Source organism: Terrapene carolina, unplaced genomic scaffold (genome assembly GCF_002925995.2).
Source record: "Terrapene carolina triunguis isolate 2854851 unplaced genomic scaffold, T_m_triunguis-2.0 Scaffold228, whole genome shotgun sequence".
Lineage (NCBI taxonomy): Eukaryota > Metazoa > Chordata > Testudines > Emydidae > Terrapene > Terrapene triunguis.
Genome location: NW_020664579.1, coordinates 2,216,092 through 2,241,768, shown reverse-complemented (window position 1 = coordinate 2,241,768; position 25,677 = coordinate 2,216,092). Strand labels below are relative to the sequence as shown.

The 25,677-nt window shown below is 44.5% G+C and overlaps 1 protein-coding gene across 2 annotated transcripts in view; it reads left to right on the top strand.

The window, feature by feature from the left end:
* Positions 1–5,694: 5,694 nt before the first annotated feature.
* INTS9 (integrator complex subunit 9) overlaps positions 5,695–25,677 on the top strand; it is an 82,721-nt gene continuing 62,738 nt past the window's right edge. Inside the window, exons 1-4 of one of the 2 annotated variants that reach the window (XM_024203525.2) lie at positions 5,695–5,761; positions 14,027–14,154; positions 19,014–19,074; positions 21,684–21,746. In XM_024203525.2, the coding sequence (XP_024059293.1) occupies positions 5,753–5,761; positions 14,027–14,154; positions 19,014–19,074; positions 21,684–21,746 (261 nt within the window). In that variant the 5' untranslated portion in view covers positions 5,695–5,752. Of the gene's footprint in view, positions 5,762–6,433; positions 6,472–14,026; positions 14,155–19,013; positions 19,075–21,683; positions 21,747–25,677 lie in introns of those variants that run through there. The other variant, XM_024203526.2, reaches the window with a different exon arrangement.

The following is a 25,677-nucleotide window of genomic DNA, read 5'->3' as shown; positions in this document are numbered from 1 at the left end:
CTAGATTCAAGAGAGAACAGATTTTCAACCTAGTATATCTCCTTAGCAACTTTTTTTTTTTTTTTTTTTAGCAGTCACAACATAAAAATAAATGTGTCTTTCACAGTTACAAGATGAAATTTTCAGTTGGCCAGATACTAAGGAACTGATTTTCCACTTTTTGTTGTTGTTGTCATAGACGATACGACTGCCTCAATCTGAGAACATTTTATATGCTAACCTGCAACAAAGACCACAATTTGCAACTTTTCTCCAAAAGAGTCTCACTATGTTTAATTTAAATTAAAAGTTCACTTGCTAGAGATTGTTTCCGGTTAGTAACAGGTCAGAGAAGTTCTGTTTGGATGAAGTTTTCCAATCTACTATTTTCAAGACCCAACTGAAAAATAAAAGTAACTGCCACCTTCGGGTTAAAAAGTTTGAAAGAAAGAAAAGAATCTGTAGGCAGTATTTTAAAATTTGGTAGCCAGCCAAGTAACTCAGAAAGCAAGAATCAGTCTGGTGATTAAAGCACTGGAGTGAGACTCTGGAGATCACAGTTCATTTCCCAGTTCTGTCATTGACTCCATGTCTGATCTTGGGCCAGTCACTCTCTTTAGGCCTCACAGTTCACTGTCTGTAAAATGGGAACAACATTTCCTTTTTTACACCCCATCTATCTTGTCTGCTTGGATCCAAAACCTGCAAGCACTTATACACGCACTTAACTTTAAGCATTTGACTAGGCTACTTGCATTCATAAAGTTAAACCTGTTTACAGAATCTAGGCCTTCTAAGCTCTTAGGAGCAGGGGTCATCTCCTAATATGTGCATATGCAGCACCTAGCAATACAGGACCTGATCTCAGCTGGGATTTCTAGGTGCTACTGGAATACAATAGTAAGAATAAGAAGTTATATATAATAGGAACTGGAAAATGTAACGGATTACCAAACAACTTTAGAGAAGTGATTTAAAAAATAAACAATTTTAAAATAACCCCTCCTCGTCACCTTGTAAAACTCCATCCAAAATCATAAGTGTCTCATTAAAAAAAAAAAAATAAAAAAAAATCAGATCCAAGGCATCTGCTATATTTTAAGTGTCAATAAATCACTAATATTATTTAGCATTATTGGTAACATACAAGATTAAAGCAAAAGATCATATTGTCAGCACAGGCCTAAGTAAGGGCCCAGTCTTGAAGAGCTGCAAAGTGGACTCCTGTGCATGACTGAAGCCCCAATAAATCAATGTAAAGTGAAACTGACTTAATTGATTTTAAAGCATCCAAAAAATGTAGAATAAACAAACTGTATAAAGTTATTGATAATAAGGGTAAAGGCCTATGTTCCTTTGTAATAGGGTTTTTAAGTGGACAACATCCCTTAAAATGGTTGACCTCAAATCCTAAACTTCGCAGAAGGTGAAGAATATGCTCATAATAGGTCCTGATCCTGTAATCAGAACCCCGCTGGGCTCAACATAGACACAGGAGCCTGTGTGCATCAATACCATTGCAGGCATGACAAGTTGCTTGGTTTAAATCCAAACCCACTGCCATCCCACACAAGCTACTATTATCTGCCTGTTTGTTGGTGTAGGTGTCATCAGAAATACCTGTTTATGAAAGAGAGGTAATGTTATAAGTTAAACTGATTCCCATATCTTTGAAAATTCCATTCATTTTTGCCTGACTGGAGTCCTTCCCTCTACCCCAGAATCACGCACTGAAGGCCCAAACTACAAAAAACTCCCATGGACTTCAATGGAAGCAGATCGGCCTCAACAGTTCAGAATGGAACAAGTACATTTTACTGCAGACCTTTGCATTTATTCAATGTAAAGAAAAACAAAGCCACAATATTTCCCTAGTTCCTGATCTGAAGGCAGAGAATCTCCAAGTTCCCCCATAAATTTATGAATGTGCCACTTCTTATGACTACAAAATAATACTTCATAAAACACCAACGGCACTTTCAAAACACTGGCCAGACATTTATTCACAACACCCCTCTTTAGGAGACTAGCAAGCATTCCTATTTTACAGATAGGGAAACTGAGACAGAGAGAAGCTGGTTGGGGCAGGCACTGGCTACTCACGCTCTGTACAGTGCGGAGTTCAATGAGATCTCATTCTTGGTTGGCCTCTAGCCCCAAATTATAATAATAGATAGTACAGCGATAGATGTTTTAGAAAGGTCCAACAGATGAAAATGACTTGCCCATAACTGCACAAGAAGTAAATGGCAGAGATAAGAAGGCCTGGTCTAGACAAGATTTTCTGAAATCCTCCCACCGTTCTTCTGGCAACTGTGCAGCCTCTAGCACTACTATAAAACGGCTGGTGGCCTGCACTCCACAATTGTGTCGACCTGCTCTGAACAGAGTTAGAGGACACAGTGGTAAAAATGCTGATGCCTGTTCTGTGCCAGAGGAATACTAGGAATAGACACAGCAGGGTAAAACATAAATTCCTTGTTCCTAGTCCCATGCTCAGCCCACTAATAAATTCTGTCAACCCTACAAAAAGGCTGTGCCTGTCACTCGGAGTTAAAGATGAAGAATCTTTGCATAAGAGAAAATGGACAGTGTTCCCACATGCAAGAACATCAATTTACAGATAGATCAAGTATAATCCTGCCACCTCAGAAATTCCAGCACTCCTAGAACATAGAGAGACGGCAAATAATTTTCACAACCAAAGAGACAAAGTCTGTCTGAACCTAAAGAAGCTCCAGCCGTGTGTATGTAATGTGCTGCCTGTCCCCCAACCCTTTCCTTAGGGATTTAGCTCAGAAACAGATAACCCAGCAAAGAGGGAGTGTCAAAAACCACAAAGAAATGAAGTTTACTGCCTGCTGTTGCAAAATTGTGTCCTAGCATCATCTTAAAACAATGGAAGAAAAAAAAAAACATGTTAGTGAGATGAATTCACATACACTCACTCCCCACTACTCCAGACATTCCTATTGGCATGGCATAGTGGTAAACAAATATAGATGCAGTTCCTCCTAATGAGGCAGGGAACAGCGAGGCCAGAGAAAATTCAATCATCTCAGAGGGGAAAAAAACTGCACAGGACTCCTCCTCTCCCATCCATGGAGGAAATCAGATGCCATCTGCACCATCCCAGGAAGGAAGCAGAGAGAGCCCCCTGCACCTGATGAGCCCTGCAGAAATGAGCTAGTGATCTCATGGTATCCAGACAGGCAGTCCAGGGTTTTGCAAGCTGAGTTGACTGCCTAGCACAAGCCATTTATACAGCACAACTTTCTGTGTAGCATCATTCATGCAAATTGCATCCCTTCCATCAGTTCAGTCTCCTCTATCTATCCCCTCTGATTTCTGAGTCAGGGGCACACAGCCAGTATCTAGCAGACTTGCTCTTCCCAAATCAGTGTCCTAGCCATTAAATTTAAAACCCACCATTTTCAGTCCATATGCATTTAGCACTTGAAGCCACTGCCTCTGTGCTCCCAATGTCACTTGAACTCCAGAATAAACCGAGTACACGGGACTTCACAGACAGGGAAGTGGCAACGCTCATCACACTTCCTCTTTCCCTCCCAGCCCAAAAGGCATCCTTTCCTTCCCCTATTTGAAGGGAGTGGAGGAAATAAGACATATGATCAAAAGATTTTTCAAAGCTAATGCAAAAATTGTTTCCAAAGAGAGCACCCTGCAGACACATTTAGAGGCACTTTTAACCACCCCTTCCCATACACCAAAACCCACCACCCAAAACTGAGGAGCAAGAGCTCAGCTCAGTCCATCTTGCTGTATATATATTTACACCTCAGAGAAAACCATCCTGCCCATTTTTTTCAACTCCACAGCAAGCAAAAACTAAACACAGAATGTACAAGCCTAGCAGAATTCCCGACCGCCTTCTCCAGCCTCACTCTTTTTTAGGCAGTTTTGGGGCCACACACTGGCATTCAAAGGAATGTCCCAGGTACAAATATAAAAGCAATTTTAACACCCTCCCTCCACCTCAAAACCTGAGCCTCTTCTTAAAAGTAAAAACAAAATAAACACTGCACCCATGCTCTTCTCCCATACATTCAAGGAGCCACCTTCCTATGTTTCCCCCCTGCCCTCCAGGGTTAAACACATCAGCTACAACATCCCCTTAGGGTTCTCACCTGTCTCTTCCTCATCATGCATGCTCTCTCCTCTGTATCAAGCAGATTTGTTTTGGTAGCAAGCTCTCACTAGTGTCTTGGACATACAACCATAAAAGCACTGTACCATCCCCCCTACACCCACCCACACCAACCTACCAACACAGAATCTCTCCTCTTAACAAGGACCCTCCCTCTCCCAAGTGATTTCACAGGCACTTTATTTGCTCCAAAGGTATCTTCCCTATCCTCCTCCCCATAGGCAAGTATAAAATTCCCTGGCGAGAAACAACAACCTCCTCTTCTTTCACCATAATTCATACCACACACATTCTGTGTCTCAAGAATATAATCTAGGTTTTACTAGTGCGCCCATCACCGTAGTATCCCAACACTGGACAAGGCGCCTCCCTTCTTCTCTAATCCCCCTCTACCCAGCCTTATGTTCAACTCCCTTGCAAAACTACCACAGCCTGCAGAATACCCCAACACACCCCAGCCCACTGGCAGCAGAAGCTGTCCCCGTCCTCCCATCCCCTATTTCAGGCAGTGCAAGTGGCCACACAAACCTCAGACACCCCAAACCCACCAGAACAGAGTCTAACCTGGTGCAAGCCCCCTCCTTAGACACACCATTGCTCTCACACAGTTTTGTGCTTCAAGCATACAAGGATCCACCATCCCTCCCCATCCCAGCGTCAAACTCCTCAGCAAAACCCAACCCAGCCTAAGGGGATTCCTTCCCCTCATCGCCCATCTACTCTCCCCCGCCCAAAAAACAAAATTAATGTCACTCACAGCTTGTATTTCAAGGACAGCAAGAAGCCCACCCCTGCCCTTAACAAAACCACAGTGTTAAACTCCCCCCAGCAAAAAAACAACCCTGTCTAGGGGACACCTCCCTGCCCCCACTTCAAGGATACAAGGAGCCACCCAGATCCCTTGTATTAAACTCTCCCAGCAAAATCCAGCACAGGCTAACGGGACCTCCCCCTCCACTTCCCCCAAACCCAGCACTGGGCAAGGGGACTCCCCCACCCCCCAATCCATCTCACACAACCTGTGCTCCAGGGGCTCAAGGAAGCTCCCCCGACTACAGGGTTAAACTCCCCCAGCCAGCCCCAGCACAAGCTCAGGGGACCCGCCTCCCGTCCCTCCTGCCCCCCCCCCCCAGCCCCCCCCCCCCCCCCCCCCCCCCCGGCCCCCCCCCGGGGCGTCCCCCCCCCCCCCCCCGCCCTTTTTTTTTTTTTTTGGCTCAATCACACCAGCCTGACTGTCTTTGTCTGTCGGGCAAGCGCCATGTTGATATCAACATCCAAGCTCCCACCTGCCGCCGCTGTGAGACCCTGGGACTTGTAGTTCCCCCCTCCCCTGGGTGAAGGGGAGAGCCGAGGCCCGAGGACTACAACTCCCAGCATGCCCCTCCGGAATGGCACGCCACTGGAGAGCGGGGCTCGGGCGAGGAGGGGACTACAACTCCCAGGATGCCCCTGGGGAAGAGGCGGCTGGGCATGACTTCATCCTGGGCAGAAGAAGGCGGCGGGCGGAGAGGGAAGCGGACTACAAGTCCCATGATGCTCTGGGTGGCAGAGACTGGGCAGGAAGCGGGAGGATGGTTACAGTAAATAGCGCCGGCCGGGTAAAGCATGAAGCTGGTGAGTGTGTATAGTCAGTGTCTGCGTGTGGGGATGGGGGGAAGGGTTCCCCCGCTTCCCCACTCCTCCGACCCGTGCATGGGGGGGAATCCTGCCCCTGGGGTTCAGGCCTGGTCACCATGGCTACCTCTGAGGGTTTACTGAGCATTAGGGGGTTAAACCTCAGCCTTGCCCCTTGCTGGAGCGTGGGGGTCGCCTTCCTTCCTACAGGCGGGGAAACTGAGGCCCTGCGAGGGGCAGGGCTGTGTTCAGCCCTGCCGTGGAAAGCGCTGGGGGACGCTTTCTGTCGTCTGTCTGTGGGGGGAGCATCCAAACCCTGAGCCAGGTCCTGCAGCCCATGGGAAGGCAAAGCGCCCTGCCATGCAGAGCTGCAGCCGAGAGTCCCGCTTCTCTGCTTCTGAAAGGGACGAGAGACTCCCTGTGAAAGGCTGGGGTAGCTGCAGTGGAAGGCAGGAAGGGGCTGATGTTGATGGTAGAGTGGGGGGATACTTCTGAAGGGGTGTCACACAGGCGAAGACCTCTGCATGTGGCCCACCCTGATAATCATCACACACTGCACTTCCTTGTCTGAACGTTGGAAAAGCTGAGTCACCTCCAGGATTTGTGAACCCAAATTCTGAGTTCTTTAACTTGGAGCGATACGGTCCTTAAAAGTGGAACTCTCTGGAAATACTTCGGTTTACTTTGAAGAAGGCTTTGCCATAGGGAAGGTGTGTATAGTAATAGAGCACAGGCTTCTGGGGTGGACCTCCTGGGTTCCGTCTCCATCTCTGGCTTGTTTTGTGACTTTGGGCAAATCGCGTACCTTTGCTATGGCTTAACTTCCCTCTGTAAAATGAGCTTAATAGGTAGGTAGCTTCAGGTTCTGATCCTACAAACAGTTACATATGCATTTACTTCGTCCTGCCTCAGGGCAGGGGCCTGGACTTGATGACTTCTTCTCGAGGCTCTTCCAGCCCTACATTTCTGTGATTCAATATGCTTAACTTTATGTGACTAGTTAGTGGGGGAGGGATAGCTCAGTGGTTTGAGCATTGGTCTGCTAAACCCAGGGTTGTGAGTTCAATCCTTGAGGGGGCCATTTAGGGATCTGGGGAAAAATCTGTCTGGGGATTGGTCTTGCTTTAAGCAGGGGGTTGGACTAGATGACCTCCTGAGGTCCCTTCTAACCTTGATATTCTATGATCAATGGGCCTAGTCATGTAAACTTAAGCACATGTGTTTGGGGGATGGTAGGAAGGATATTAAATCTAAGTGTTTGCAAAATGCACTGAAATCATTAGTTTGTATGTGCATAGTGCTTTTCACCTAACTTACTTTAGTGAGCCAGATGTACTGAGCTGAAAGAACAATTTTGTTGTCAGAAACAAAGACTCCATTGTGGGGGGTAGGAGTGCAAATGGGCTGAAATGAGTACAAAATATTTTGAGGCCAAGGTGGTGGTAGGCTGGTAGCTTAAGGTCCTAGCTCTTTCTCTTGGGTATCTGTCTTGGGTCACAAGTGAAATCCAGGGTTTTTGGCAATTTCATCCTGGTCCCCCATTTATTTGTTTTAAATTTGGAAGAACAAGACCAAAAACAATAGGCACCAGTCCCAAGCAATAGGCTCCTGCTCCAAAGCCTAGTGAAGACAATGGAAAGACGGCCACTGATTTTAATGGGCTTTCATTCAGGCTCTTCCTGCTGCTGACAATTATAAAGGCAAATCCAACAGCAAACTCCACCACATATATACTGCCCATAAGTAGCATGTAACTAACATTAGAGCACTGCTGGTCAATCTGCACTGGTTTCTGTGTGGAACTTGAGCTGTTGGGTTTTAACCTACAAGTCCCTTGAATGGCTTGGGGCCTGGTTACCTGAGAGATTGCCTCTCTCCCATGCCAAGCTGCCACATGTGAAGTCAGCAGCAGAGGCACTCATACTGGAGATACCTCAACGTAAATAAGTAGGAACCTAACAAATTCATGGTCCTCTTTGGTCAATTTCAGAGCCATAGGATTTAAAAAATTGTAAATTTCATGATTTCAGATATTTAAATCTGAAATTTCACATTGTTGTAACTGTAGGGCTCCTGACACAAAAGCAGGTTGTGGGGAGAGGGGGTCACATGGTTTTTGTAGCCAGGTCGTAGTATTGCCACCCTTATTTCTGTGCTGTTGCTGGAGGGACGCTGCCTTCAGAGCTAGGTGCCTGGCCAGCAGCTGCCACTCTCCGGCCATCCAGCTCTAAAAGCAGTGCAGAAGTATGGGTGGCAATACCAAGACCTCCCTACAATAACCTTGCAACCCCCTTTTGGGTCAGGACCTCCAGTTTGAGAACCGCTGGTCTCCCCTGTGAAATATATATAGTACCTGTATAGGGTAAAAATACACAAAAGACCAGATTTCACAGGGGAGACCAGCTTTCACGGTCCATGATGCTTTTTTCATGGCCGTGAATTTGGTAGGGCCCTATAAATAAGACAGTGGAGCATCCCCTGTGAGGAGTCCTTGGATTTGGAACTTGCTCCTTGCCTTGATCTGCCAGAGTCCAGATGTGTTAACTTTCCAGCCGCTTTTCAAAGCCTGTCTCTTTCTTTCTTCTCTAAAGTTGTTGAAGAGATCATGGGCCGAGGTGGATATATTTATGGACAAACTTTGGTTCGTGAGTTATGACCTTCAATTAATGGGACAGACACCAAATGCACTTGGGGTGCCTGTAGTTGTATTTTTAGAAAACTTAAAAAAAGATAAATAGCAAACTGGACCCACCAGTTGGACAGGCCCAAGAACACAACGTTTGGGGTATGTTGCAGGTCTGTTTTAATGAGCTTTAAGCAATAACTGTTATAATCTCATTGGAATAACCGTTTGAATGTCAACACAGTACAACTTAAATTCTTTGAAAGTCATACAGGACATTGAATAAGTCATAAAGGAAAAACACGGGGAGGGGGGGTTTCCATGGATCCAAGAGATTTCAGGGACATCATCATCATGTTCTTATTACACCTCTGGCATTTAGGGCAGTGACAAAGCTCCTCCACTCCTGTCTGTTTCTGGCAAGTCTTTCATTGGTTCCCCAGCTGTGCCCCAGGATTTTCAGCTTGGCTGCCACAGCTCTTCGCCATGTTGCTTTTGGGCAGCCTCTTTTTCGCTCGCCTTCAGGTGTCCATATTAGTGCTACTCTGGTGATGGAATCAGTTTCCATCCGAAGCACATGACCGATCCATCTCCAATGCCTCCTTTCAATGATGGTGCTCAGATCCTCTTGGCTGCACTGTGTCAATAGATCTTGGTTTGAGATGGTTCTGGGCCAAAAGATATGGAGGATTTTTCTGAGGCAGGTTGTATGGAATGAAGACAGTTTGGACATGTCGTACTTTCTCATTCCCCAGCATTCTGCACTATAAAGTAGTGTTGAAAGTACGCAGCTCTGATAAATCTTGAGTTTGGTTTGGTGTTGTATTTTGATGATTTCCAGGCTGTATTTAAGCTCCTGAAGGTGTTCCTGGCTTTATTGATTTTGTTCCGGATGTCCTAGCTTGTTTCACCGTCCTGGCTGATGGTGCTGCCCAAGTACGTGAATGTTTCTACATTGGTGAGAACATAATCCTCTATCCGTACTGGTGATGGTGAGGCAATATTAAAGGTCATGATATCTGTCTTATTGCGGTTGATTTTCAGTCCAATTTGCTGGCTGTGAATGCGTTGAGTCGAGTTGTTTTTTCTTCTATATGGTGTTGGGTATGTGATAGGAGAACGACATCATCTGTGAAGTCCAGGTGTTCAAGGGATGAGAAGAGTGTCCATTTAATGCCTCTTGGCATGTCTTTTGTTGTATGACGCATTACCCAGTCAATGGCAATGTCGAAAAGGATTGCAGACATGATACACCCCTGACGTACTCCTGTTTTGACTTCAAAACTGAGTTCACTGTGATCAACACTGCATGTAAAGTTGAAATAGAAGCTTTTGATGACGTTGATTATATGGAAAGGAATTCCATATGCCCACAGATTGTGCCATAGGCTGGTCCTGTGAATGCTATCAAAAACCTTCTCAAAGTCTATGAAATGTACGTAGAGTTGCCTTTGCCATTCTAAGCACTGTTCTATTATGTTTCGTAGAATGAAGATGTGGTCTGTGCATTCACACCCTTTCTGAAAACCAGCTTGCTCTTTTCTGAGAACGCTATCAACTGCCTCTGATATACGCTGGACTATGATCTTACACAATACCTTGCTTGGCACAGATAAAAGTGTGATACCACGCCAGTTATTACAATCACTAAGAGTTCCTTTCTTTGGTATCTTCACTATAACCCCCATTGGTCCACTCATCTGGCACTTTTTCCCTTTCCCAGACTGATGTATATAGAGGGGCCAGGATAGATGATGCTAATTTAGGCTTTACCTTGAACAATTCTGCATTCAAGTTATCCTTGCCAGGAGCTTTCCCATTTTTTAAGGATTTGATGGCTTGAATGATCTCTTCCTTAGTTGGGGTGTCTGTGTTGATATCAAGATCTTCTTCTGCCTCCTGGATGTTTGCTTTCTCTTTAGGTGGCTCCCTGTTTAGCAGTTCTTTGAAATGCTCTATCCAGTGCATTTCTTGTTCTTTTTCAGTTGTTAGTAGGTGTCCTTGTTTGTTCCTGATGAGTGTTTGTTGGTGTCTGCCGTTTACCACTGATAAGCTGCATCATTTTGTAGACGGTTCCTTGTTCACCACGAGCAGCTGCATCCTCTGCTTGTGTTGCCAGATTATCAATATAATGCCGTTTGTCCGCTCTCACAAGGCGTTTGACCTCCCGGTGTGCCTGGCTATACTGCTCGTGGTATTTGTCCTTTAGCTTCTGGGATTTTGTGTCTAAAACTTTTTTCTTCAGAGCTCGTCTGGATTCTATGGCGTTCCATGTTGTGTGTATAATTCACTTCTTCCTTCTCTTCTGCCTGTAGCCTAGACAGGCTTCACTGCTCTGTTTATAAATTGCTGTTACTTTGTCCCACTTCTGGTTGATCTCCTCATCTGCGTTGCCCTCCTCTTCATCAAGGTCTGCAAGTGCTTGAAACCTGTTCTTTAACTGCAGAACGAAGGCTTTCTGTATTTCAAAGGACGTTAGCTTGTCGATATCATAATGTCTATATCCCTTGTTTGGCGGACCCACACTTCTCAGTTTTAGCTTGATGGAGGCTGTCACAAGGTGGTGGTCACTGCCAACATGTGAACCCCTTCTCACTTTCACATCTGTCAGTGAGCGTCGCCACTTGCCATTGATCATGATATGGTCAATCTGGTTCTTATCTCTGCCATTTGGAGAACACCATGTCAGCTTGTGAATTTCACGATGTTCAAATAGGGTTCCGCAGATGAGAAGGTCATTGATATTACAGCCATCAACAAGCCTTTCTCCGTTTTCATTCATAGTGCCACACCCATGTCTTCCCATTGCTCTGTCATTGTTTGTGTTGTCCTTACCTACCTTGGCGTTCAGGTCTCCCATGACGATAGTTAGGTCATGGCATGGTACTCTCTCTAACTCCACCTGTAGTGTAAGGTTGTCCTTTACTTCTTCATCACTGTCATTTGTCGGAGCATAACACTGAATCAGGGTGATATTAGTATGTTGCCCTTTCAGTCTGGCTCTCATAAGTCTGCGGCTGATGGATTTCCATTCAAGCAGGGAATGCTCCACTCCCTTCTTCATAAGGATGACAACACCCTCATGGTGTTGTCCATCATCCCGTCCAGAAAACAGCAAAGTTTCTCCCGAGACTGTTGTTAATCTTCCTGATCCTGTCCATCTGCTCTCGCTGACACCCAGGATGTGTAAGTTTTAGTGTCTCATCTCTGCTGTGACCTGAGCTAGCTTCCCTGCTTCGTATATTGTCCCCCCGTTCCAAAAACCAAGTTTTGTCTTGGTGTTGAGCCAGGGTGGATTTGATTTAAATCATTAGTCAGGAAGACTCAATTTAGTCATGGTTTTCTACATAAAAGTGCATTCTTGTTGGTTGTTATAACCTTAATACATATTCTTCACAACTCAGAGATAGATGTAGGTTTCATTTTAGAAGGTACACACTATATTTTTTTAAACAGTGATTTACTTTGAATACTTTTCAGATTAGTTTTACAGCTATATCAGAAAATGAATGATTATTTGGTTATTTAATTTACCAAAGTTAATTTAAGCAGATATTTATGAAGTCATTGGGAGGTGAACTATCTCCAGTTCAACAGGTTAATCATTAATATTTGGAGGATTTTCTTGCTGTGCTGTATTAGGAGGAGAACATCACCAGACAAGACATTTAAATTGTTTTATTTAACTAAAACAACAACGTTAAGTATTCTGGATTTTTATCTTCAACAGCAAACATATAATATTTTAACAAAACAAGCATATGTCCCTCACATCTCACGTTTATCTCCAGATTTCTTCTCCTTTTCCAGATCTATTCCACCCCCAACAATCTTCTATTCATTGAACTTTTTGAAACTTTGCACTTTTAGAGAAAGGTAAGGGATTGACTCTGTGTACACAAATTTGCAGAGGGACAATAGAGTTGAGGTCTTATTTCTCACCTCTATATATTATTTATTTATTTAAAAACATTTTTGCTGTTAACAAGAATGTTACCTCTGGATTCACAAATCCACAGTTTGAGAACTGCAAAACTAAGCATCTCTGATGGCATCTTCTAGACTGAACACTGAGTCCCATTGGGTAGATAGAAAGATTAACCTATAAATAATCTATACAGAAGCCTGTGGAATCCCATAAGATTGGGTCCCTAATCCATGAACTATTGGAACTTATTTACAAAACTTTTCTTAAACATTACATGAATATATTCTCATACTATAGAATTAAAATTTATAATCCCTATTCCATGATGAGATACATTATATCTTAGTTATAACTATCTTTAGATAGGTTTTTCCCTCAAAAAGCATTTTATCAAAAAAATCCTATTTAAATAAAAAAAATCCATTTTTTTTATTAAAAAATAAAGTCATTGATTTTTATCCACCCTGTGTTGAGCACTTCAGGGACATAACCCTATTCTAATAACAAGGGAGTTTTGAACACTGAAGGTTGTAGTTTACCCATTTAAAAATACTTAATTGCTGAATTTTTAATACCTTTGTTTGTTTAGGGTCTACAGAAAATTGTCTGTTTTCCCACATCTCCTCCCACTTGCTGGATCTGTGGCAGCAGTTACATACGATTTCAGTAATATAAAGACTTATGCGAGTGCTTAATTTTACACCCGGGAGTAGCTCTGTTGACTTAATGGACATTATTCATATACTATAGGCCCCAAAACTGCAAGGACATCTCTTAAAGCGATGCTGACAGAAGGCAGAATTTAAAGGGATGCTGTTGAATAACTTAGGTTTTGCAATTTAAAATTAAAACTTAAGCAGTTACAAATCTAAGAAGGAAAATGTCTTCATGATTTTTCAAATTTAATTAAAAACATTCTCCTCAGGAGTTTTAACCCAAACATTGTGGGCCTGTGCTAATGTGTGGGATCGGAGCTAGAAAGTAAAATTGACGAATCTACCTTATTCACTAAAGAGAGTAAAATGAAATAAATGATTACAAAATAAACTTAGCTTTTAAAATCAGTTTTTAATCAATTTAGTTTTTTAAATGTCTGTGAAGAGCTTTGAATATATAAAGTGATTATTGTCATACTTAGCATTTAAATAGTGCCGCACGAGTGGCTATGCTACCAGAAGTGATACTTTTGAGATGTAAAAACAAAATCTTGACCACTTGAGGTCATTACAGATCCCAAGTAGGAGAGCAGATGCCCTCATGTCCTGGCTGCATTCTAGTTTGAGCAATTATATTACCCCTCCGGTTTCAATCATATGCCATATTCTTCACTTCATGGCTTATACTGTTCCACAGTGTTGCTATGCATTTTCAAATATTTGCCACTTTCCATACCAGAGGTGCCTGCTTCTCAGCTGAAACTGAAGTGACCTCTCTGATATGTAATTTATGTCTTGGCTTGTTACGTGTGCAAAGCATTTAGGATTCTTCATGATAGAGGAGGTTATATAAATGTAATTTGTGCTGTCCATCTCTGGTGTCTTTGTTCAGAAGCAGGCGGCACACCCAGAGCTGCTGCTTATGCAGGCTGCATTTATACAACTTTTCCCTTGCAGGGTTGTTTGCCAAGAAGCCTCATGTGGCCCCTTAGGGGCCCCTTTTCAGCTTGTCCTTTGTTATAGTTGATTCTTTACTAATTCTAGTTTTCTTCTTTCAGTACTGTTTGTCGGGGCATCCAACCTTGCCATGCAACGTGCTCAAGTTCAAATCCACCACTATCATGTTAGACTGCGGACTGGATATGACATCTACCCTCAATTTCCTCCCGCTGCCACTGGTTCAGAGGTATGGTCGGTCTGCAGCCTGAAAGCTCTCTAGCCCAGCTCTTCCTGGGCTGCACTTGGAGTGCTTTTCTTAAGATGGCACCTGGAGCGAGAAAGGGTACAAATAAGCATTATCGTCTGATATCCTATATAGACCTGCTCACTTAAAAGTTCCCTTTATCAAAATAATGTCCTTTGGCTCAGTAGACAAAAGACGTTTTATCAATTTATTGATTGGCTTTTCCAGATAATTTATTCTAAGCTTCAGTAAAGTATTGCTGCAACTGCTTAGTGCAAGTGAGGTCGCATATCTGTCATCTTTCTGGCTTCTTCATGCAAGATGAGATAAATGGGTAACTGATCTGGAGTGCATGGAATCCCAGCAAACGCTGTTTAACCACCTTCTTCTCCAGCTCTTCTTCAGAGTCTGAACTAATGCAAATAAAAATAACACTTAGCGCTTTTCACCTGTAGATTTGAAAGCATAAGCATTATTATCCTAATTTTTTAACAGGTGGGGCTAGAAATGGATTAACGATGGGGTAATGTGACTTGTCCAGGATCCCACCATGAGTGATGAGCCAAAAACGTAATTTAGATCTCCAGACTCCCACTTCTGTGCTCTACCCCCTGACTAGACCACGCTTCCTCATGGTAGAAATGAAATTAGGCCCCTTGCTAGGGTGGCTTACTTCTTTTGTAAGGTTGAACAAGTTGCCAGAATGGTAGGTGGGGAGGAAAGGGATATGTTTAACTCTATGGTGACTAGAGGCTAATAAGAGTTTTAATTAAAATTATATAGGCCCCTTCAAATGCCTTGGCCCACAACCTTAGTCGCTGTGGCAGGTGGATGCTGTAGTTTTGACTCTGGTCTAATACCCTCAGGGGTCCAGGGGCTGGACTGGAGGTTATCATGGGGGTGGGAGAGCAATCTCATTGATTAAATGGAGTAGAGCAACTGCCCAACATGGAGGGGAAAAAACAGAACCACATAAGCATCGTTCTGCCAGGGCCTGCAGCTGAACCTCTGCTTTATGGAAGGCAATTGATATGAACTAAAAGAATCAGCATGGATACCTGAGCTTTGTCCAGCACCAAAATGAGATGAGCGCTATCTACATACCATGCAGAGGGCCACAACTAGATTTTTTTTAAAAGGATCTATGAAGTCTGAGGACTCCAGTTCCACACCTGCTTTCCAAAAACTTCCCCCAAACAGGAAACTTAGAGCAGTAATTGACATTATCTGTGCCAAGAAGTAACTTCTTCAGCAAAGGCCTAACAGTTGCTTTAGGCATGCTGGCATCAGTGCTCCTTGAGGTGATGGTGACGACCTCCACCAATAGCAGATCCAGTGCCTCCTTGTTCGATTTAACCTGTCATGAGTGACTACATTGCAGGTCATAGCCCCAAATTCCCCAAGAATCTCCAGAACTTCTGAACAAAACTGACTCAATTACAATAAAGAAAGATGTCAGATTTGACCCTCGCCTGACCCAACAGAACCAACTAATCAGATTCAGAGACAGTCTTGTCTGTAAGGTGACTGAAAAGTCATTACAGCAAGAAATGTACCGAGCGTGTGCATTTGAAGGGCTCGGCCAGCTTTGGGGAGATAACTAATCTCCTCAGCGCTCTGTGAAAGGGATGAGTTGTGGCAGTGAAAGTCAGGATCTTGAGAGGGGCTGGATCTGAGGAGTCCTGTTCTATCTATGGTATTTATAGGGTCCCAGTTAACGCAGTATCTGAGCGCCTCCCAGTTTTTAATATATTTATCATCACCACATCCCTGTGAGATAGGGCAGGGCTATTATCTGTACCATGGGGGTGGGGAACTGAGGCACGAAGGGTACAGCTATGTAGTAGCTGGGGGGAGCAAATGGCAGCTCATGTAGATGTACCCTTGTTAGCTGTACTCTAGCTAGCTTGCTAAAAATAGAAGTGAATTTGAACCCAGGTTTCCCAAGTTCTAGGTTTGTGCCCTAACCACTAGGCCATCTTTCCTCTTTTCCTTGGACTCTGCTAAAATGAGGCACGCCTCATACCTTTGCTTTAGACTTCCAATGAGGGAAGCCCTGTCTTGTTTCGCCCAATGAAAAGTGTGAAGAACATTCTTCACACCTTTCTGTTCTATCACAAAGCTGTTTAGACTCCATCTAGTCCTGCAAAGGCCTTCCTTGCTGTCAGCAGCCTGATACACCACCATTCGTGCACATAGCATGCGTTTGATGAGTTGGCTAAAGAACATTCTTTCGTGCCATCCATACACTGGAAACAGGTGTATCAGCTGAAGTTCTCTCTCTTACAACAAAGTCAAATGCGAAGAGCTAAAAGTGAACACAGAGAAGGCGCTTAACCTTTCCTTTCTAGCAGAGTGATACGCTTGCTCACATTATTTATGTGACAGTTCTAACTAGTTTGGATTAATCAATCACTCCATCACAATGTCAAGAGTGGTGTAGGAGGGAATTGTGCTACTTTTTGGCTTCTAGGAAAGAGTCCTCTTTGCCCCATGTCTCTAAATCCACTACCACTCAAACCCAAGACCTCGCTTTTAATTTTGCTACCAAAGCCAAATGTCTTGGTATCCTCTTTGACTCCAGACGCTCCGTCTCATCTCTCCCTTGTTTAAATTTTTTCACCTCTAGCGTATCACATACACTTGTTCTTGCTTCATTCCTGCCTTTCCCTTAGTTTTTTTAACCCCATCTCACTTTCTCAAAGCGAGCTTCTTTGAATTCCTGCGTCTCTAGATTGCTATGTTATTCCAGGAAACGGGCTCATTTCACCTCCGCGCACTCACTGGCTGCTTGTACATTTCCAAACTAATTCAACTTTACCCTCCCAGTTTTCAAAATGGGATTGACTTCACCTGGCATCACCCTCTTATGCCACAGCTCTAATCTTATCTTATCCCCAGTCTTCACTCCTCCAGTCTTAATCTCCTCTGTGTCCCACTCCTTGTGATGTTCCGTAGTGTGTGCTGGGGTCGTTTGCAATTTTGCTTGTGCTGCTCTACATAAGAATGGCCGTACTGGGTCAGACCAATGGTCCATCTAGCCCAGTATCCTGTCTTCCGACAGTGGCCAATGCCAGGTGCCCCAGAGGGAATGAACAGAACAGGTAATCATCAAGCGATCCATCCCCTGTCACCCATTCCCAGCTTCTGGCAAACAGAGGCTAGGGACACCATCTCTGCCCATCCTGGCTAATAGCCATTGATGGACCTATCCTCCATTAATTAATCTAGTTCTTTTTTGGGCCCTGTTATAGTCTTGGCCTTCACAACATCCTCTGGCAAAGAGTTCCACAGGTTGACTGTGCTCTGTGTGAAGAAATACTTCCTTTTGTTTGTGTTAAACCTGCTGCCTGTTAATTTCATTTGGTGACCCCTAGTTCTTGTGTTATGAGAAGGAGTAAATAACACTTATTTACTTTCTCCACACCAGTCATGATTTTATAGACCTCTATCATACCCCCCCTTAGCCGTCTCTTTTCCAAGCTGAAAAGTCCCAGTCTTATTAATCTCTCCTCATATGGCAGCTCTGTAAGCTTGGAACTCCTTCCTCCCTCTGAGCCATTGAATCAGTTTCTCTTCTGAGGTACTGAGCACCTGTGAATCTCTCTGCAGTCAATGGAATTTGCAGGAGCTGCTCGCCTCTCAGGATCTCTCCCAGAATCTGAAGTTAACACAGCCCCGGTACACTGTTGCTGCAATGTCCAGTCACAGGAGAGCTGAATAACCTTCCCCCTGTCAGGGCCAGCTCTAGGTACCAGCAAAGCAAGCTGGTGTTTGGGGCGGCACATTTTTAGGGGTGGCATGGCCGGCGCCAGAATTCCGCCCCTAAAAATGTGCCCCGGCCGCCCTAGCTCACCTCCGCTGCTGCTGCCGCTCGCGTGCCACGGCGCGCGAAACAGCCGATTCGCGTGCCGCTACTTGCCCTCCCTCCCAGGCTCTCAAGCCTGGGAGGGAGGGGGAGAAGCGGCGCCCACGCCGCGGCCACTCGGAGTCTCCCCCTCCCTCCCAGGCTCTCAAACCTGGGAGGGAGGGGGAGATCCCGAGCGGCCGCGGCATGCGAAACATTTGTTTCGCGCGCCGCTGCTCCCCCTCCCTCCCAGGCTTGAGAGCCTGGGGGGAGGAGGCAGGGCTGGGGATTTGGGGAAGGGGCGGAGTTGAGGCGGGGCCGGGGGTGGGGTAATTAAAAAAACGGGGGCGGAGGGGCGGCCAAAATTGTTTTTGCTTTGGGCGGCAAAAATCCTAGAGCCGGCCCTGCCCCCTGTTTCTGGGTTTGTGAGAGTTTGCAGTTACAAGTCCTCAGAAGATGATACACTGGAGGTTTTGATAATCTCTTAACCATAGTAGCACAGCGAGTGCTGCTCTCATGCTTCCTCTAAACACTTTGTTGGGATGTCATCCTCAAGGATTGTTTATCAGTCTTAAAAATAAAATCACACCCACAAGTGTAGCTTGGTAGTATCTGAGCTTCCAATCTGAAACATGGGTTCAAATACCAGCAGGGTTGACTCGCACCTTCTTGCTTCCGACACAGGGAAATATGTTGCTATACATTTATATTTTGTGTGGCTCTTTGGGTGAGACCTAAAACAAGGTTTAATTTCTTTGTGGATATAAAGATTCTTTGGCACGCTCCCCTCCCTCCTCTCAGCTTCAAATGTGTGCCATAATTATGATATTTTTTAAAGTAATTCCTGTGATTACTTACATGATTTCCTATTGAACTTGTTAGTTCCTTGAGTCAGGGTTTGTCTATTTCCTGTACAGCACCAAGTATAAGGTCAGTGCTTAACCAAAAAATGAAGTGAATTATACCATTATTAATGATGACTTAATACTTTGCAAATTGTTTTTTCCCCCTGCAGTCCCAGGCTGTCCAAACTCCCTGGCTGGGTTTTAAAAGATGGAAACACTTTCCTAGACAAGGTAACTTACGGAGCTTTTGAATTTCTTTGCCGTGCAAGAAGTCACCTGATGTGTCTGGAGCTGTAGTACTGTAACGATATTTCTGTGCTGCTTCCTTGCATATATTTATGTGCATGTCATTAGCAAAATGTTTTGTTGCAATATCTGAACAGTGGCTCTGTGGTTTTCAGTCTTTGGAGGTAACAGTTTTTACGGGTCATTTTAAAGTGCAGAAGTAGTGTGTGTGAGACTGTTTTTTTTGTCTTATTTCATGGGGTTTCATATTTTGGACCTTGTCATTCTGTTGTGCCTTCTATCAGAGAACGTCAAAGCTCTTTACTAACACTAATGAATTAAGCCTCGTAACCCACTTGTGATGTAGATGAGTATTATTATCCCTGTTTTTAGATGGGGAACTAGAGAAGCTAAATGATTTGCCCATGGTCACATCGGAAGTCTGTGGCAGGGTAGAGACTAGACTCAAGGGGTGAAATCTTGACTGTGTTGAAGTCAATGAGAGTTTGCCATTAAACTAAGTGAGGCGGGATTTGAATTCAGTGGGGCAGGATTTCACTCCTGGACTCCTCTAATTCCAAGGCCTGGAATTTACCCAATTTACCCTGACTCTACTTGAGAAATGTGATCTTTTTGCCTCTTGCATCCTTACCCTGTACAAAAATTTCACAATCGGAATTCAGATCTGTTGATCTGAGGCACCGCAGAATCCAGCTTACTCTCCCACAGCTGAAACAGGCATAAACTTGTTTAATGTTTGTAAAATAGGCAGATGCAGGTTAAATACCCATGGGCACACTTTTAATTGTTCCTTTTTCTGACTTCATGCATACCTTAAATCAGAACCTTAATAATAGGCACGTAGAATTGTAGAGGTGGAAAAAGATTGATGGGGAAATGAAACTCACAGATTAAGGGTCTGATTTTCTTCTGTTTGAAGTCAATGGGAGCTGTGGATGCTCAGTACCTCTGTAAATAAGAGCCTAAGTAACTTGTGCACAATGAGTTGGGAGAACTGGGAGTAGACCCATTTCTCCTAATTCCTAGCTTTGTGTCCTGGACCACACTGCCTTCCAGAACAAATGCCCATCTGAATGTCTATCAGAACCAACTCCTCACGCATCTCTTCTTTACCATAGATACTGTATCCTGTCCAAAGAATCCACAGACCTGATATGACATCAGTGTCTTGTACAGTGTATGATTTGCTGTAGTTCCATTCACACGGTATTTGTTCAAAAGATTCTTCAAACCAATGCAGTGTCAGAGCGGGGTCACATTTTATTAATTCAAAGGCAGCATCTCCTACCTTTGCATTGACCACTGTAACTGCTTTGAATGACTAATACTCTTACTGATGCTGGAAAAGAAGGGAGTGAGGGTCAAAGGACGGTATTTTGTCATGTAAGGTGGACATATACCCTCTTGTAGCATTATTCTGGATGCAGTTATAAAACCTATTTAAGTCCAGGAGAGACATTGAAATTCACCCTGATCTAGTTTTAATCACTCTTAACTCCTTCAAGATGAGGTTAGGAGACTTCTGTTATTAGATGTAATTGCTCATTTTTTATTAGTTTTCAAGTGCACCATAACTATTAAGAATTAGAACTGAAGACTGAATCTCATTCCAAAGCTGGCTGAAACCGTTCGTTTTGGGACAATAAACAGAGGTGTTTTAAGAGGAGGTGGTCTGTGGATGACTTGCAAGATGTTACTAGGATCAAGTTTGAGGTCACTTTTGTTTACCTTTCACATGCATAACCTTGAAGCTTGTGATTTTTCATTTGACTAAACTTTCAGATGTTGCTGTCTTGGACTGGTGGGGAGAACAGGAAAAATAGAGCAATAGAGATAAAAGGGGATGAAATCTAACAGGAAATGCAACACAAAGCTTAGATCAAGAAAAGATGTTGGATAAAATGCTTCAAACCTATGAGCTAAAGGCCAGATCCTGTTTCCATTAATGCCAGACTGGGGTCCAAATCTGTAAAATGTTTTAATGGGCTTGTAAGCTGGTAAGCAGCCTTTCCAGCCACACAAGGAAAAACAAATCCCAACAAGAAGTCGCTTCACATCCTGTTCTTTGGGGCTTGCTTTATTTCCAAATGACAAAACTCAAAACCAGAGTAAACCTGACTTGTACTGCTAGGAAATACCCACCCAAGGCATTTCCAGCTTCAGCTCGTTGAAAAGGAAGAGGACTCCCTGCTATGATAGCTTCCTTTGCACCCCCTTTCCCTCTCCTTTCATAACCCCAGCCATGTGATTAGCAATGAACCCCTTACATGCTGGAGCTCCTTTAGTGTTTGTTACAGTGCCCTACCTGCTCATTCAAACCAACATATTCTAATCCCCTGAAGTACTGAACAGCCTCATCTCCCATTGAAAGCAACCCTAGCAAAACCCTCTTTCCAGAAAAGAGTGGTTAGAACTGAAAAGAAACGATTAAAGTAATAAAAAGCTGGAAGTTAGCTGTTGTAATGGAAAGCCGGCAATGGATCTGAAGAGTAAAATCCACCATGTTAGAGGGAAGTCTTCATTTGTATAGCTTTGAGTTTTAAAAGCTGCTTTATGTCATCTCTTCTTGCCTATTAATATCCTTTTCCTTATAGGAACTAAAGGAATGTTCTGGCCATGTGTTTGTAGACTCTGTACCTGAATTCTGTTTGCCAGAGGTGAGTTTCATTGGAACCTTAATGCAGAAATAGTATTCCATTCAAGTATCCCGTGACACTTTTTTTTTTTAAACTTCCGAGATAATAAGACACCTCTGATATTTGTGACACTGCAGAAAGGATAGAAACAGCCCTACTAGACCATTATTTTAGGAGATTGGTGCAAGATAACTCGAGAGAATTAACATCTGACAGTCGGATACTAAGACACTTACAGAAGCTACATTGGCATTTGAAGCCTCATAAAAAAGGGCAATAGGATATGGCAAACCTGTATATGACAATGGATACATGTTCAGACATACATAACTGTGACTGAAGCACAGAGAAGTTACTTGTCTCTGACCATAGAGGCTTTCATGACGTGCCTAACTGAACTCTTTTGGGTAGCCTGCAGTCTGGTTAAGCCTCACTCTTGTTCCATTAGAAGTTCCTTCACTTGATTTAAGTTTCCTGTGTTCTTGAAGTATAAAGATAGGATTACCTCTGGGCTGACTTTTCCAGGCCTTTTGACTGTGAGAGCCCTGGTCTCCAAACAGACTACTTCAACTTGCTTGGGTCATCTTCCGCTTTTTGACATCAATGTCCCTGGTCTACTGATTCCCTGAAGTGCACCCCTTGCAGCTTCTGACGCTTCAATTGCTAAAAGCAAGTTGGTGGTTGGTGCAGTTTTTGACAAGCCATGTCATCAACTTTGTGTGGGGACGCTGCTTGCTACTTCAAACATGCAGGAACATGCCCCCACTTCAAGGACCAGAATGCTTGGCAGTTACTGTCCCCCCCCCCCCCTTTTTTTTTTTTTTTAACACCCAAACAAACCTTCTTATGGATGGTGATGCAGAAGGCAGTGTCTGTTCAACTCCAGGTGCCCTTGGCACCAATGTCCTAGGTAGACTAGTTTGGAGTTGAGACCATACTTGTCAGGGTCACAAATGATCAGCTGCTCATTTTAGATGTAGGTCAGCTGGCTTTTCTGATGATACTGCTGGACTGGAATAAACCTGGCTCTGCAGCTGTCTGGTGACTGACAGGGAGTTGTAGCTTTGGTGAGTGAGTGCTGTTGCCAGTGAATCCGATGCTCCTTAGTCATAAGTGGAAGACGACAGTGACACCATTTTAGGGATTTTATAGGCAGCTTCCGTTGAGATGCTCCACTGTCTCTCAAGGTTCTCAACAAGTATGAAGCCTTACTGATGTAATGCTGGCGATACACAACTATATATCTCTTGCCTTGCAAACTCTCCCCTTTGGTAGAATGCTTGGGTGATATTGCCAGCTGAACGTATCAAGCTATGACATCCTTGGTCCCAGTAAAGCAGAAGTCCTGCTTGTGGTTAGATCACAAGAGGAAGCTCTCTCTCCTTCCACGCTCTCACTTTTGAGGGGACTTCTGCAGAGGCAGCAAGTTTAAGGTATCGCTTCTGCTTACCACTTCCGACAGCCTTGTGTTGGCTGTGGAACAAAAGCGTTCACTCTCCTAGTGAAGTCTGTGCCTTTATTTTGTCCCACAGTGACCAATCTGACCACAGGAATATCCTTTTTGTGAGACTGCTCATGCTTGCTTTGTTGGTTTGCCCAACCATGATTGCATTATGTGCACCTGTAACAGGACTCAACCCCCGCTAGGGCACCGTCGGCAGTGATACAGGAATATTCTGTGTCTGTTTCCTCTACATTCCCCAGAGCCGATCAACCTGCTCATCTCCCCCACAGATCAAACCGACAGCCATCTCACCCACACAGAAATAGAATAATGATATTCCTCAGGGCAGTTCAAGCCTTGCTTCTGGGCATAATCTATTAATACTGTACAGTTTCAGACTTCTGCAAATTCTCTCAAAACACCCAAAATATGAAAAGTTAAAATGCAGCAATCCTCCATCCGTACACCATGGTGGCCTTCTCCACCTGACAGTCAACATGCACTCTGTTCCCTAGTTCCTCTGCGGCCCTGTCTGAGGTCCTCCACCTCTGGTAATTCTCTGTGCTGCTTGCAACTCTTCTTCTGCAGCCTATGACTCAGGTTTTCTGTGCGAGGGCACCCTGCAATGTTTTGCTCCCCAGGCCCTTCGCCTGTGAGTCCTACCCCTGCTCATTGCAGTGGGGGAGGTTTAGGTTGGATATTAGGAAAAACCTATTCACTAGGAGGGTGGTGAAGCACTGGAATGGGTTCCCTAGGGAGGTGATGGAATCTCCTTCCTTAGAGGTTTTTAAGGTCAGGCTTGACAAAGCCCTGGCTGGGATGATTTAGTTGGGAATTGGTCCTGCTTTGAGCAGGGGGTTGGACTAGATGACCTCCTGAGGTCCCTTCCAACCCTGATATTCTATGATTCATTGGAACCTCCCTCCAGGATCAAGCCTTTTGTTTCTGGGCGCAGCCTGCTCTGACTCAGCTGGTTCTCCCACATTACCTAGGGCAGTGGTTCTCAAACTTTTTTTTTTTTTTTTTTCCCACAGACCACTTGAAAATTGCTGAGGGTCTTGGCGGACCACTTAATGATCTTTCCAAATGTTGTTTGTACTGTTAGCTAATGATTGTAAAGCGCTTTGGATAAAAATGCTATATTAAAAAAAAATCTTAATAATAATAAAGGATTTTTTGTTCTACAAATCATAGAATCATAGAATATCAGGGTTGGAAGGGACCTCAGGAGGTCATCTAGTCCAACCCCCTGCTCAAAGCAGGACCAATTACCAACTAAATCATCCCAGCCAGGGCTTTGTCAAGCCGGGCCTTAAAAACCTCCAAGGAAGGAGATTCCACTACCTCCCTAGGTAACCCATTCCAGTGCTTCACCACCCTCCTAGTGAAAAAGTTTTTCCTAATATCCAACCTAAACCTCCCCCACTGCAACTTGAGACCATTACTCCTTGTTCTGTCATCAGGTATCACTGAGAACAGTCTAGATCCATCCTCTTTGGAACCCCCTTTCAGGTAGTTGAAAGCAGCTATCAAATCCCCCCCCATTCTTCTCTTCTGCAGACTAAACAATCCCAGTTCCCTCAGCCTCTCCTCATAAGTCATGTGCTCCAGCCCCCTAATCATTTTTGTTGCCCTCCGCTGGACTCTTTCCAATTTTTCCACATCCTTCTTGTAGTGTGGGGCCCAAAACTGGACACAGTACTCCAGATGAGGCCCCACCAATGTCGAATAGAGGGGAATGATCACGTCCCTCGATCTGCTGGCAATGCCCCTACTTATACAGCCCAAAATGCCATTAGCCTTCTTGGCAACAAGGGCACACTGTCGACTCATATCCAGCTTCTCGTCCACTGTAACCCCTACATAGCACACAACTCATATTTTAATATCAGTAGTCACTCCCCCGCCGTGGCAGCCACCGAGCTGGGCTAGGAAGGAGGGGGGTGTTTCTCCCCCACCGTGGCAGCCACTGGGCTGGGAAGAAGGGGGGCTTTCTCCCTCTCTCCCCCGCCGTGGCAGCCCCTGGGCTGGGGCTGCAAAGGAGGGGGTTCTCTCCCCAGCAGCCGCAGCCATTGAGCTGAAGAAAGTTGCCTCTTTCTCTGTCCACCGCAGCCCTGCATGTCCCAAATTCCCCCTACTCCCTCTTCTCACCCTCCTGCCCCCCGCACCTCCTATTTCCCCGAAGGCCACCACCTCACCTTACATGTGCATCTTCTCCAGGGTCCAGGCACCTAAATAGTGGAGCCAACCCTGCGCAGCTCCTCTAATCAGGTGGGCGACCCTTCATTCTCTCGTGTGCGGCTGCCCAAGCACGCACCTTAGAAGGAACTATCCGTGGACAACCTGAATGGAGCTCGTGGACCACAGTTTGAGAACCTCTGACCTAGGGGTCTCTGCACAAGCCTTCTGCTTGGCAGGTTTCTCAGTTCTGGCTAGTTCTCTCCATTTGTGCTCATCTCATTTGTTCTCTTTCTGCCCCAGCAGCTCTCACCTACTGCTCTCTCAGAT